This window comes from Lepidochelys olivacea (assembly GCF_965140295.1).
Source record: "Lepidochelys olivacea isolate rLepOli2 genome assembly, chromosome: 2".
NCBI classification, from domain to species: Eukaryota; Metazoa; Chordata; order Testudines; family Cheloniidae; genus Lepidochelys; species Lepidochelys olivacea.
In genome coordinates, this window is record NC_140412.1 from 218825733 (window position 1) to 218840949 (window position 15217).

The 15217-nt window shown below is 41.5% G+C and overlaps 1 protein-coding gene across 3 annotated transcripts in view; it reads right to left on the bottom strand.

The window, feature by feature from the left end:
• The window catches only part of PHF14 (PHD finger protein 14), a 299910-nt gene that overhangs the window by 135726 nt on the left and 148967 nt on the right, over positions 1-15217 (bottom strand). For all 3 annotated transcript variants that reach the window (XM_084620028.1, XM_084620027.1, XM_084620029.1), the window contains exons 15-16: positions 7882-7932; positions 7621-7742 (exon numbers count right to left, since the gene is read on the bottom strand). In XM_084620028.1, coding sequence (XP_084476154.1) covers positions 7621-7742; positions 7882-7932 — 173 coding nt within the window. The remainder of the gene's footprint in view (positions 1-7620; positions 7743-7881; positions 7933-15217) is intronic.

Sequence of the window (15217 nt, forward strand, 5' to 3'; positions counted from 1 at the left end):
AGACAGTAGTGGGAGTCATCATTCAGCAGCATTTCGGCCACTGTGAAGCTCTTGACTGGCAGGAAAGATAAGTCTAGGAAGGAGGAGCAGAAGATTAAGTCTCCAAGGTTGTTCACTTGTAAGGATATCACTGCACTTGTTAGGATATCACTGCATTTGTTAGGCTATCACTGCAACCTATAAGATCTTTTCAGTCCCACTGCAGCTGAAAGGCTGCTCTTCTTCATTGCAGAGAAAAGTATGGAAAGGCTGGAGGTTTAAACTACTTCACAGATCTCCGTACATGGCAGATGATAGGCTTGGTATGAACAAAAGAGTCTTTCAGTGAGGCAATGTTGCAGTATCTGACCACCAGAGATGTCCTTGTGTGTTTTCTCTAATTATTCTCCAGTTAACAGCTATCTTTTATAAACCGTAAAGTGGGATGTCCAAATAAACAATGGAAATTTAAACTAGGTAAATTTCTGTAACATACTAGTGATGATGGCCCAATATTTGTGTGATCCACTCTGTGTGAGGAAATGTCAGATAGGGAAAGCTAACAAAATACTCAAGACTATGTACCCTCATTCTTCAGTTTCAGTGGTCACTCATTTCTGTTTAACTTGATGAGTTTTTCCTCATATCAAACTGAAGACTGGTCTTGTTCATTTGGAGAAATATCTTCAGTAAAACTCACAAACACAAAACTTTCTTATCAGTGACTGGACTGGGAATGGACAGGAATAATTATTTGCATAGCTATTAACTCAAAAATGTCTCATAACAGCCTCCTTTTCCTTCTGATCTTGTGCCCATGCTGTACCAATTAAGGCAGCAGATGAGATACCAGCCAGAGCTCTCTCATATAATCCCAGCACATTATTTCTAAGACTCAGGATTCACCTATGGATTGTTCCCATACTGACACAAAGAATGCAAGTCGCCCTCCCCGCCCCCAACCCAAACAGCAAAGGATGTTTTACTTGAACAATAAAAGCTTTACTCAGAACTGACTGGTAGATATTGGCTCTGAGTCCTGTGTAGCATGAGGTAGGGCAACAGGAACTGTGACTTCAACAGTGAAGAGATTGGAATGCTCCAAAAGAACCCCCCCCCCCCCCTTGTCTTTTGAGGTTGTACTTTCCTTGACTATATCAGTATTTCAGGCCTTCGGGGAAGCAGACAGCTATGAGCTTTGGAACAAATCCTTGTTGACTTCCCTAAGTAACTGTCCATCATTTGAGAGAAATGTTACTAACTTGCATTTTCAAATGCTGTCTTGCATTCGTACTACTATAAAGGAGGCCTGTGGGGAGGGGACAAAAAGCAAAGAGCCCCAGGTAGAAGGCAGAGTCAGAGAACTGACCATTTCTGGTGACCTGAATGAAGTAGGAGAAACAACTTATAAGCTCCCTTCAAGTGAGGTAGTTTTCTGAGGCTCCTCTCCCAGTAGATTCACTACATGGCAGAAAACCTGTTTGGTAGTGCTCCCAAATATGTTTTAGCTCGTGTCCTTGAAACTTTGGGTTTAAATTTCATTTAATGAAGATTATTTAGGTCTACTCCACACCTTTACTTCGAATCCTGAAGAAAATGTGTTCACTGATTTTTTTTTTCCAGTAAAACACAATTGTAGTATCCTCAGTAACCCTACCACTCACCCTCCAAACCTGTCCATAAAACAACTTTCCTAAACCGATCTATTCTTCTTGCTGGGTAACTTTTGATCATTGCCATCACCTTATTATCTTTTATGTCACATTTCTACACAGCATCTCTAACTTGCTGAAGTATTAAATCAAAAGCTTAATTGGTGTTCATATACACTAATGCACTGATATAGTCAATGATATACTCTATTTCAGGTACCAAAATTCAAATTAAATATATCTAGAATAAATCCTGTTTCCAAAACCCTGTAAGGAACTAAAATGTTTACCTTGCATGTATTATTGATTCCCACTTTCTACCATAACTTTAGTTCCCTGAAAGATAAGTTACCCATTATACAATTAAATGTCCTTATTCCCCAAAAATTTAAACAGTTGTGCCTGAGCTGAAGATCCTGCCACAGAAACATCTGGTTCAAGAGGAGATATATAAAAATAAAAGAAAGCCCTTCTGATTTTTATTGATGTTAACCAAGAGATCTTTTAATGGAGGCTCTCTTGATTTAACTAAAAACTGCTTTCTGGTTGCTGAGCTCCATTATTTCTCTCCAAAGACAATAACTGTACAGTCTCTCTAGCTTGGCAAAGTAGGCAAAGTGCCAGCTCTGAAAGCAAAGTCAACACGTCTCTTTGGGTAATCAGTAAAAAAACGATTACTAACATTCATAGTTGTTCTTCAAGATGTGTTACTCACGTCCATTTCAATGTAGGTGTGTGCACACTGTGCACCGCTGCCAGAAAGATTTTCCCCTTAGTGGTATCCATCAGGTTGGCTCTGGTGCCTGCTGGAGTCACTCCCTCGTAGTATATAGAGGCCTGCCGCCCTGCTGTCCCCTCAATTCCTTCTTGCTGGGTTTTGGAATGGACATGAGCAACACATCTTGAAGAACAACAGTTACGGAAGGTTAGTAACTGTTTGTTCTTCTTTGAGTGCTTGCTCATGTCCATTCCAATGTAGGCGACTCCCAAGCAGATGTAGGAGGTGAGTTCGGAGTTCAACGACAAACAGACTGTAGTACCGCTCTGCCAAATCCACCATCGTCTCTGGACTGCTGAGTGATGGCAGAGTGAGTTGCAAAGGTGTGGTCCTAAGACCATGTTGCCTCTCTACAAATGTCCTGGATGGGAACCTATGACAAAAATGCGTCTGAAGAAGCTTGTGCCCTTGTGGAATGTGCTGTCAGAGCCAGAGCAGGGACTTTCACCAGGTCATAACATGTGTAGATGCAATAAAGTGATCCATGATTAAATCCTCTTCGTCGAAACTAGGAGACCTCTCATCCTGTCTGCCACTGCCACGAAAAGCTGAGTAGTTTTCCTAAACAATTTAGTCCTTTCTATGTAGAAGATCAGTGCTTGCCTGGTGTCTAGTGAATGTAGCCTCTTTTCCTGGCTATTTGCTTGAGGCTTCAAGTAGAAGACGGGAAGAAAGATGTCCCAGTTACCGTGGAATTGCAAAATTACCTTTGGAAGGAAGGCTGTGTTAGGGTGCAGCTAGACTTTGTCCTTGAAGAAGACGATGTATGGGGATACCGAAGTAAGAATCCTAATTTCCACAACCCTTCTGGCTGAGGTGAAGGCCACCTCCCAGGACGAGTAAAGAGCATGTTGCCTGGGGCTTGAATGGGAGACCTGTGCATCTTGATAGTACCAAGCAGAGGTCCCAGGGCTCACCTGTGGGTACAGTCTGTCCAGCCCCTTAAGGAAGCAGCTACAGAGCGTGTTAGCAAAAATGAACCTACTGTTTAACCTTAGGTAGAAAGCTGAAATCATCTCCAGGTGTTCTCTAATCGAATACATGATAGCCTTTGTTACTTCAGAGGTAGCAAATGAGATGGAGGGACTCAAGGTTTGGATGATGTAGGCGTCCGTGATCCTGGGAAATGAGATCCAGAAACAGAGGTAGGGTGATTGGTGTTTCCACTGAGAGGTCCAGAAGGGTGGCGAACCAGTGTTGATGACCAGGGCTATCAGGATGAGTCTCATTCCCTCCTCTCTGACCTTCAGCAGGACCTTGTGTATGAGCGGAATGGGAGGGAATGCATGGAAGAGATGGTCCCTCCATGGGAGAAGGAGCACATCTGTGAGCGAGCCTGGGCTGTGATTCAGGAAGGAGCAGAACTGCAGAAACATCCTGTTGCACCTCATTCTAAACAAGTCTATCTGGGGAGTTCCACTCCTCTGGAAAATGTCCTTCACAACATCTGGGTAAATGGATCACTCATGATTGGAGATGGATCTGCTAACTCGTCCTGTGCCCCGAGAAGATAGAAGGCCTCAAGATGGACTGAATAAATTCCCACAGGTGAAGTGTTTCCTGGCACAGGTGAGAAGAGCACACTCCACTGTGTCTATTTATATTGAATATCGCTCTCATGTTGTCTGTAAGCACCAACATGCATTTGCCTTGCAGGTGGGGCTGGAACGTTTGGCAGGCAAGATGCACTACTCTGAGTTCCGTTACATTGATGTGTAGCGAGAACTCCTCCTAGGACCAGAGGTCCTGAGTCCTGAAGACCCCCAGATAAAACCCCTCCGCCCCCAACCCAAGCAGAAGTATTGGTGACTAAAGACATTGACAGCTGAGGTTTTGCAAATGGGACACGTGCACATACTGACCCTGGATCCAGCACCACAAAAGTGTGAGTCTGAAGAAGTCTGAGTCGCAAAAGTACTTGTTTCACCACATATGTGCATGATGCCATATGCCCCAGGAATTTCAGGCAATTTTTTGCCATGGTGATGGGTTGGTTTCTGAGGCTCTCTATGATCAAGTCCAGGGCCCAAAATCTGGCTTCCAGAAGGAAGGCTCGGGCCTGGACCGAATCGAGGACCGCCCTTATGATCTCTATCCTTTGGCAGGGAGAGATTGTTGTTTTTTGCATGTTTATCAACTTCTGGAAGGTTGACAACATTAACTGTATATCTGCCTCCGACTGGGCCCTGATCCACCCTTTGATCAGCCAGTCATTGAGGTTGGGATATACCTGAACCCTTTGTTTCCTTAGGAAAGCCATGACACCACCATGCACTTTGTGAAAATCCAAGGGGTTGCTGACAGGCTGAATGGAAGTACCGTGAACTCGTAGTGTTACTGGCCCACAACGAATCGGAGGAATCTTCTGTGGCTTTGGAAGACTGAAACGTGAAAATAAGTGTCCTTCAAGTCGAGAGACACACATCAGTCTCCTGGATCAAGAGACGGGATAATGGAGGCCAAGGAGACCACGCAGAACTTCAACTTCTTCATTAATCTGTTGAGATTTTGCAGATCCAGGATGGGTCTTAGACCGCCACTGGCCTTTTGGATTAGGAAATAACAGGAGTAAAACCCCGTGCCCCTTAGCTCCAGAGGAACATCCTCTACTGCTCCCACTTCAAGAAGCATTCACACTTCCTGAATTAGAAGTTGCTCGTAAGAAGGGTCCCTGAAGAGGGACAGGGAGCGAGAATGGGAAGGCCGGGAAGAACTGAACTGTAGGGTATTTTAGTCCTATCGTGCATAGCACCCAGCAATCTGAGGTAATATGGGCCCACACCCAATAGAAAGGGGACAGCCAGTCCACAAAGATAGGGGAGGATGGATCCAGACACGGTCCTGGTGCACCGTCCTTGGGCACACCCTCAAAAGGCCGGTTAAGACCCAGGCAATTGTCTAGTGGGCCAAAACCCATGGGCCAATGAGGGCTGGGGAGGAGGCCTCCTTTTGTAGCGCTTACCCTGCCTCTTATTATAATCCTGCCTCCACTGAGGTTAGTAGAAATGAGGCAAAGGCTGGGGCTTAAAGTGCCTCCTCAGCTGGGCTGGGGTATGTAAGCCTAGTGACTTAAGGTGGCTCTCAAATCCTCTAAGCTGTTGAGCTAAGAGTCTGTCTGCTCTGAAGAGAGAGACATGCTCTCGAAAGGAAGGTCCTGAATTATTTACTGCTCTTCACATGGAAGTCCGGTTTTGCACTGAGGAAAGAGGTGGGGGAATCCTACCCTCCAACGCGATAGAGTACAACCTCCTTGTCTGAGGTGCTTGGGCCTGATGGAAAGCCTAGGGGTCCAAAAAGACCATTGAACGGGTACCTGCCACTGTGCGGGACAGGCCACTGGTGGAAACCCTTGGCTCATATCAGCCATCAGGTACCAGCAGTCAGAGCATTGCTGGCTCCTGCAGGAGCTGTTGCACTCTTGTTCAGAATTCGATGGTGAGAAGTCACTCCCAATGACCTCGGGGGAGTGGTGCCAGATGGTATCAGAGTGGTGCCAGGAGGTGGGTGACTAGTGCTGCAAAATCATCACCGGTTTTCCCTTTGACGGTTTTCCCTTTGACCTGTGGCCAATGCTGTAGCCATTCTCGTTTCCAGTACCTGTTCCTACCTGATGGGGGAAACAGCAGGTTTCTTCCTGCCTCAAATGCCTCTGGCGTAGATCGAAATGCCATCACTGCACTCCTATGGCTCTCACTCGGAGGAGAGTCCAATGATACCAGACTCGACAGTTCCCCTTGCTAGGCTGGAGTTGACAGTACCAGACTGGCAACCATTGAGCCTGGGTGGCCTGACATGCATCTCACTCTGCCAGTTTCCTTGTGACTGGAAGACTTCTGAATTGGGGAGTGTCCCCTGTCCATCTTTCGTTGTTTCTTCGGCACCGAGCATCCCCATGAGGGTTAGATCTTCTCTGCATCGGAGATCCTTGGTGATGCCAAGAGTCCTGGGACACAGACGAGGAGTCCTTTCTTGGTGCCGGAGTGGCTTGGCTATGCTGCCTGTCTCTCAGAGAAGCCAGCATGCTTCTAACCAAGATGGAGGGGCTCAGTACCGAGTAGCGACTTGGCTCCCAAGAGGGGACGAAGAGCAATCTCCATGAGGAGGAACTCAAGTCTCTGGTCCCTATCCTTTTGGATACAAATCTTGTTGCTGTCCCGCAGGTGAGATTCCCCCACAAACTTAAGGCAAGGAGAGTGGGGGTCACTACTCTTGGCATGGATTTATGCCAAGTCTCACACGGCTTAAACCTCGGAGACCAAGGCATGCCATAGTGCCGGGGAAGAGGAAATGCCAGTAAGGAGGGTCCTACTCTATTACTACCATCTAACACTAAAACTATAATATCTACTGTTTTATGAACTATATACAGGAAAAAGAGACAAAGTCCACTGAGCAGAGTACATGTATGAACGCAAAGATGAACAGAATTTCCAGCAACCGTCAGGGGTGGTAAGAAGGGACTGAGGGGGTGGTGGGTCAGCAGGCCCCTATATAGCAGCGCTATGAGGGCGCAACTCCAGGGGGCACCAGAGCCAACCCAACAGACACCACTGAGGGAAAGACTTTCTGGCGGCAGTGCATGTGGCGTGTGCACACCTACATTGAAATGGATATGAGCAACCATGGCTGTTCACTCCCTGATCACTCCCCTCTTGGCTTAGACTCTTGATTATAATGCTGTGCTTGCTAAAACCCGCATTCAGGACAGCTTTTCACCTTTCTTCCATATGAGAAGCATTTACTATGGTGTGGAGTGACAGGGGACTATTAAGACTTTTTTTAAAATGTGTATGTTCCTCGCAATAACGTTCACTTTACCTCAGAACAATGTTACCAAAGCTAATTGATTTAATGTTTTTTACATAAGGGAAGTACTGTAACTCTAATATTGGAATACCTTGATCAGATTGCCTGTTTGTTTATCTTTGTGACCTGTTATAAAGCATAGGCAATTCACCCTGACCAAAGAAAATGAATTCTCTTGTGTTAGAAAAACAGATTATGTTGCTTATTTACATCTAAATCTTAAGTGTAAATGTGTGTGGCAGGTCAATAAGTGGATCAAATCAATGTTTCCGAAGTAACGTTCCCCTAAATCAGATTTTTTTAAAAGCATTCTATATTGTGATTTTCCTCATTACGGCTATGATGAGAAAGTGATGAAGATAGAACTTTAATCCCCTGTGGAAAAGGTCACAGTATTAAGCCTACCTGACTAGATTTTCATTGTCTCCAGTCCCCTTGCACGTAGCACATTCAGTTCTTAAATCCTCTGACTTGGGCTTCTTTTGTAGAACAGACTGCCTTTGCCGTCTTTCTCTAGGAATACGTTCCTATCACAGAAGAAATCAAAAGAAAGGGGTGGGGAGAGGGAAAGCAAACATTTTCAATTATAGTACTGAAGGCAACATTACACACCTGAAGTTTAATATTTTGTGAATCTAAGTTAAAAAAATACACTATTATCCCAACCTCAGGCTTTTCTTCTTCAGGCACAAAACTTCGTTTTCGTCCTCTAGTTCTCTAAAAGAAAATACATTTAGAAATTAATTTAATTTAACACAAAAATGTCTTTACAATTAATCTACTGTTCACAAAAGACATATCTGCAGAAATTTGTTAGAACGTAAACTACTGAACGAAGATAACTACAATCATAAACATTAGAGCATTTTCCTTAGTCTTTTGGAAACTATTCAATACACAGCAACATCAAAAGAGTGTGTGATTACATCTATTTAATGTATTGGATTGGAAGTGTGGATTCTTGTTCCAGCAAAATAAATTTCAATGGTTTTCTTCTCGGAAATATTCTAGAAAAATACACAAACCTTCTATAGACCATTGCAACCTAACAAATATATAATTTACACATATATGGGAACAAACTATTTGTAAGAGTAGAGTCCAATTCCTCAAGCATGTATACAAGTGCTATGCTAGATCTACTAGCTCTAATCAAGATACTGTACTGTTATTTATCTGCATGAAATGTCCTGTAAAGCACTTTAAACCTAAGCTCAAATCTTTGACCCCTCTAGAAAGTTATTTCAGTTCCCCCTCTGCTTCATCTGAGCAGAGAAATCCATATTCTGTGATGTTATCCAATATCTTTTATAGGTAGAGCCAAGATCAACACATTTACTTATCTAACTCACCTACCCTTCATGAGAAGAGGGCCAGAACACACTCCTAACATTGAAAGCTTTTGAGGGTAAAAATAAAGCTGTAAGCATTATTTCTTCTACAAATATAAAAGATCAAAGTGCTGTGCTAGCACAGATCTGCTGTGGAAATGATTACAACAGGTGTGCCGTGTCACGACAAGAACAGCTACTGTGGCCAACTTTAATCATGACATCAATGAATACGAATCACTGTTTAATTAATATAATTTCCTCACCTTCCACTCTCACTCCATAATCTGATTAAGAAATGTGAAAAAAATGAAATGCTTATAGAATATAAAAGCTTGGAACACAATTTTCAAAAATAAGGAGGGGGCTAAAGTTAGGGTCAAATACCATATGTAGGCATCTTACCAATGTTCAAAAGTGCAGAGCACTCAGTGGGGGTCAAGGGATTCTGCTAGAAGCTCAACAGTGAGAAAAACAACCTTATTTAGGTTCCTGGATATGAATTTAGAAGCCTAACTTTAGGCCTCTATTTTTGAAAATCTTGACCTGATTATTCTAATACACACAGAACATACAAATATACCTATTTTTTGTGTGCGACAATAAATAATAAGGTTTTACATTCCATAACCATCCTAAACTATGGATTTTCTTTTATATACATAACAATATATATAACACCATTAATTGTGTGTACGAGTATATTATACAAACAATTTTATTATATATTTTCTTTATGCTCCAAGGATATTACAATTTAATACCACAGATCTGAAATTAATAGGAAATAAAAATTCTTTTGATAATACTATGCATGTGCATTGTCTCTTCGCTTACTCAGAATGAATTAACATTTAAACAAACAAATGGCAAAAATTAACAGGTAAGTTGCTATTAGTTGCATCTCTCCAAATCTGATTCATATTTAAGTGAAGGAAATGTTTCTGTTCTGGGGAAATTAAAACTGTTCAATGTTAAATAGGACAACTAAGTCAAACCCCCAAAACCTTTTGTCAAATTGAACAGCTTTCGATGTATGTGGACAGAAGTGCATGGAGAGAGTGATGCCAATAACTATCTGGCAGATGTTCGTAAAGCTGCAGCATTAACTATATAGCAGTATTCACAAATACATATGGAAAGATTAGGCAGATATCTTTTTAAAATTATGAAACGAAGTATTGAAAACAAATCATACATTAAAACACTCAGAATATATAAAAAGAAAATATGCAACATATTTAAACAGTGTGAATTTAATACCATATGTTTTCATTGGCTACTAGCACACAACAGATGGAATAGTTATCACCAAAAGTGAAAACTATTCCAGCATTGCCAATTGACTGTAAAATATAATTTATTTAATTTACTTTATACTAACAGTGCTAAGGGGGAAAAAAACATACTATAATACAACGTAAGAGGTTTCAGTGATCTCTACAGCAACAACTTTTAAGGTTTCGAATCAAGTAAGCAAGTCACACACAGAAATCCACCTTGAGAGAGTCACTACATTTATCTCTTTTAAACCACAGTATTAACTGTAACCTTCATGTGCTAAACAACTGGCACAAGCTGAATAACACCCTTCCCCTCATCGCCCCCAAAAAACCATTCTAGAGAACAAGAAAAGAAAATGAAGCTGGGAAATTCAGAGATCATTCCAATAATCAACCTTTGATACCACAAATGTTAAAAAGAATGTTTTGACACACTGCTGGTTAGCCATTTATAGCTAGTTGATGCATCTGTATTACAGCACTGCAGGAGAGCAGGTTAGAATATCTGAGTCCTATGAAAAAAGAAAAGGAGTACTTGTGGCACCTTATAGATTAACAAATTTATTTGAGCATAAGCTTTCGTGAGTCCTATGAGTAGGTCTACACTTATGGCGGCGTGTAGAGTACAGACACTGCACATCCAGCTAGCGCAGGGATAGCAGTGTAGACAGTGAGGCATTAGTTAGATGAATAGACTACAGACACACCAGAACATTAAAGAATAAACCCTACATGGCTTTCTACATGCCCAAGCTGGGCTTCCTACATTACACTGTTATTTTTAGCAGTGTAGTGTCCCCTGTCTCCCACTGCCAAAGTCCTTCTCTTCTGCAGTGAAAGACTCCAGCAGCAGAGAAAGGCTCCAGCAGTGGGGAAAGGCTCTAGTAGCTGCTTTCTGCTAAAGCCTTTACCTACTACCTCCCTCCTGCCAGAGTCTTTCATTGTGGAAGGGAAGGACTTTGGCAGTGGGAGACAGCCATGTACAGCTGCATACCACAGTGTGGACGCAGCTTGCCTTTCACTGCAGCGTGTAGCTATATGTACCTACCCTACATGCTGCCGCAAGTGTAGACAAGTCCTATTGTGATCATTCCTGGGGTACCCAGGGTTGTGAGGCACCTCACCACCACTTGCCTTTAGCATGAGGGAGCCTTATCTGTGCCTGCTGTGGATCAACTCCCTGTAACTACCAGCCTCGGGCAATACAAGCAGCACCTTCCAGGCCTCCACAGGCTTTGCCCTCTCTGTACAGGTTAGCAATAGACACGCACCAACACCCTGAGTTCTCTGAGAATACATTTGGAGTGCTCAGCCCCTGTTCCACAGAACTCTTATAGACACTGTTCCCAAAATAATAGTACACATCAGCTTCTAAGAGTCAACTTAGGATCACCACTTTAACACATAATACTGAGATTACAGAGATAATGAAAACAAGAATAAATTTATGATTAAAGAACAGGGATTCAAAAGACAGTGAGTAAGAATATAGGAAACAGTTAACATATAAAACAAAATCATAACATGCTTCTTAGAGACTAAACCTAACAAACAAGCCATTCCCCTATCTACTACAAGATGGCTTACCCCCAGTTTTCCCCCCCAACATGGTTGAGACACCTTCTCATAAAATCAAGCCTGCTGGCAGGTATCCTCACAGATTGAAGGCACACCTGGGGGATTCATCAGTACCCTAGATATAGTTTCAAAAGTTCACTTAAAAGTTTCAGCCCTGAACAATATAACTCCTGCTGCTTTTGTTTTTTTCTCCAGCACCCAAAATATATTGATTAGAATTTTGCTCACACTGTGAATGGGCATTCATTGTGAAGGATACAATACTCAATTTGCATATAATCAGCCAGAGTGAGAGAAGTATCTCTCTCTTAACCTGTCTTAACTTGCAGACCTAGAGAACATGATTTTTAGTATATATACATAATTTCAGATATTTTCTATATATACATCTCACAATGATTATGATTGACCAGTGTGACACAGGCTTTTATTAGAGATCTTACATGGCATTCTTTTGGTGAACCCAGGGATCCCTGTACCCCGATGTATCCCTGTGCCCCAAGCCGTTGGCATCAAGAGGTCACACCTATGTCACCAAGTAACCAAACATTCATTGATTACAAATGAGATAGTTCAGACTGAGAAAAGATTTCAGTTGCTCCTAATTTTCCCTTATAATCTGTCATCCTTCTCTGTACCCCCTCTAATTCTGAGATATCCTTTTAGAGAGTGGGTGATCAGTCCAGGACACAGTATTCTACATAAGGATATACCATTATTGTATATACTGTGTCCAGTTCTGGCTGCCATGATTTAGGAAGGATGTGAACAAATTGGAGAGTGTCCAGAAACGAGCAACAAAAGTAATAAAAGGTTTAGAAAACCTGACCTATGATAAAAAGTTTTAAAAAACTGGACATGTCTAATCTTCAGAAAAGAAGACTGAGGAACCTGATCACAGTCTTCAAATAATTTGAGGTCTGTTACGAAGAGGATGGTGATCAATTGTTCTTTGTGACCATTTAAAGTAGGACAAGAAGAAATGGGTTTAATCTGCAGCAAGAGAGATTAAGGTTAGATATTAGGAAAAGCTTTTAACTGTAAGAGTAGTTAAATTCTGCAATAGACTTCCAATGGAAATGATGGAAGTCCCATTATTGGAGAGTTCTAAGAACTGGTTGGACAAAAACCTGTCAGGGATGTTCTAGGTCAACTGTTCTCAAATTGGGATCTACAGATCCCCAGGAGTACTTACAGACTGTACAGGTCTGCAAAATATTACAAAAAAAACCCAAAATCTCATCTCATGTCTGCACTGCCTAATGATTAAAACAGATAAATCTACTATTTCTGTTTATATAACATATTCCATGGTGAATGAACACTACCATAACACTCACATTGTATAAGCATCAATGTAAAAAAATCTCACTGCTTTGCTACAGCAAATCAGAAGCGACATCTGGTTTTTTGATGACTGATACCATCATTGGTGGGTAGAAGTGGAATATGTTTTTACAGCGTGTGAGCAAATTACATTGTAAATGGATATGTTTTTAAAACATCCTCATACTAGTACTGCTAGTTGTGCTGACGCCATGGACAATGCAGAGTCAAGAAGTAAGAAACAAATGAAGAACAGAAAGTTTGACGAAAGTTATAGTGATTTTGGTTTTATGGAATTTAGTGATGGATGACTGCAATTTATTGTATGTTTACAAATCCTTTCAAACAAAGCAATGAAACCTGCGAAGTTGAAATGACACCTTACAACAAGGCACCTGAAGTATAAAGATAAATCCAGAGACTTTTTTCAATGAAAGAAAGAAAGCAATTGATAGAAAATTCAAATGACAAACGTAACACTGGTTCCAGAAAAGGCTCTGAAAGCACTTTTGTTAACATCGCTTCAGATTGCGAAGAGTAAAACATCCCATACCATTGGAGAAGAACTGATTCTTCCAGCTGCTATAGAAATGTGCAAAATGATGGTAAGCGAAGATGCAGTGAAGAAACTTAAGGTGATACCACTTTCTAATTACGTAGTTAGTAGGAGAATTGAAGAGCTTTCAGATGATGTAAAATGCCAAATAATTGAAAGACTACGTACAACTGAATAGTTTGCAATTCAGCCCTATGAGACAATTGATGTTGCTAATGCAGCACAATTATTAGTTTTTGTTCGGGATGGTTGGCTGGGGGGAAGATTTTTGTTTTTGTCAGGAGTTACCAGAACAGACAACAGATCAAGAAATATTCAAATTATTGAATGATTTCATGAAAGCTGAATCGCTGAATTAGGAGAAATGTGTTGCTGTTTGCACGGATGGTGCTGCTATTATGACAGGCAACAGGAGTGGTGGTATGGCAACAATATGAGCAATAAACCCACAGGTAATTGTAACACACTGTAACTGACTGTGGCAGAGTACTTCAGTGTTTACTTTAAAATATAAACATGGAGGAATATGATTGCATTCTGGAACCGTTCTCAACTTCTGCTGTGTCATTTTGCTGTTTGAGTGGAAAAGCAGAACAGTTACTGCTCGAACTATCCTGTGACCACACACTGAAAATTAAGTTTCAGGAACAGTGACCCTGCCAATTTTGGCCAACTGTTACTGCAGTGTACCCACTTTTAGTTATAGAAGCAATGAAAGTACTGCTACCTTTCCAAACAACATATATATGTGACATATCATTCTCTGCCGTGACAGCTATGAAGATAAATTTCAGGTCACAACTGGAAGTGGAGAATGATTTACAAGTTTGCTTGCCAGCCATCACACCAAGTATAGATAGACTCTCCAGTAAGAAGCAGGCACATCTCTTGCTTCTCCATCTCATGATATTTGTAAGTAGTCTTTGTGACGTTGCACTCTATATGATTTTATGAAAGTATGCTGATGAGTGTGAATATAATGTAACTAAAATATACTTCATGCAAAAGGTCTCTTCTAAGGTATCATTACAAAGCTTATAATCTACTGAGTGTGGTCATCCTATTTGTATAAATGTATCACTCTTGTATCTGAAACTAGAAATATGAAATGTAACTCTGAGGCTCTATTGTAATTATGCAAAGTGTGGGCCATTAATGGTGGTTTGGAATATTGGTGGCTCCCATCAACCAGGACAATTGACTGTGGATGGCTCTGTTTGCAGGCAGGCCTTCCTATGAGTCAGGCTGGGAGGAATGAAGGCTTGGGGTCTCACAGGACACGTGATCATGTCACCTGAACTGGAATCCATCTTTAACCTGGTGTCTTTCCATTGAGAAGGAGGGGTGGGAACCCAGAGGGACAAAGGATTCCCACCTTATGCAAAAGATATATAAGTGGGTGGAACAGACCAAAGGCAAGCAATCATGAGGAATTCCCTAGCTACCACCTGAGCTGGAACAAGGAATGTACCGGGGAAAAGATTGCATCCAGACTAGAAAGGTGTCTGGTCTGTGAAATAAACGTATTGAAACATCTCTAAGGATGAGATTTCATCTGTATTCAGTTTTTATTACTGTACTAGACTTAGACTTGCATGTTTTATTTTATTTTGCTTGGTAATTCACTTTGTTTTGTCTGTTACTACTTGGAACCACTTAAATCCTACTTTCCGTATTTAAAAAGATCACTTTTTACTTATTAATTAACCCAGAGTATGTATTAATAGTTGGGGGGGCAAACAGCTGTGCATGTCTCTCTATTAGTGTTATAGAGGGTGAACAACTTATGAGTTTACCCTGTATAAGCTTTATACAGGGTAAAACGGATTTATTTAGGATTTGGACCCCATTGGGAGCTGGGCATCTGAGTGTTAAAGACAGGAACACTTCTGTAAGCTGCTTTCAGTTAAGCCTGCAGCTGTTAGGGG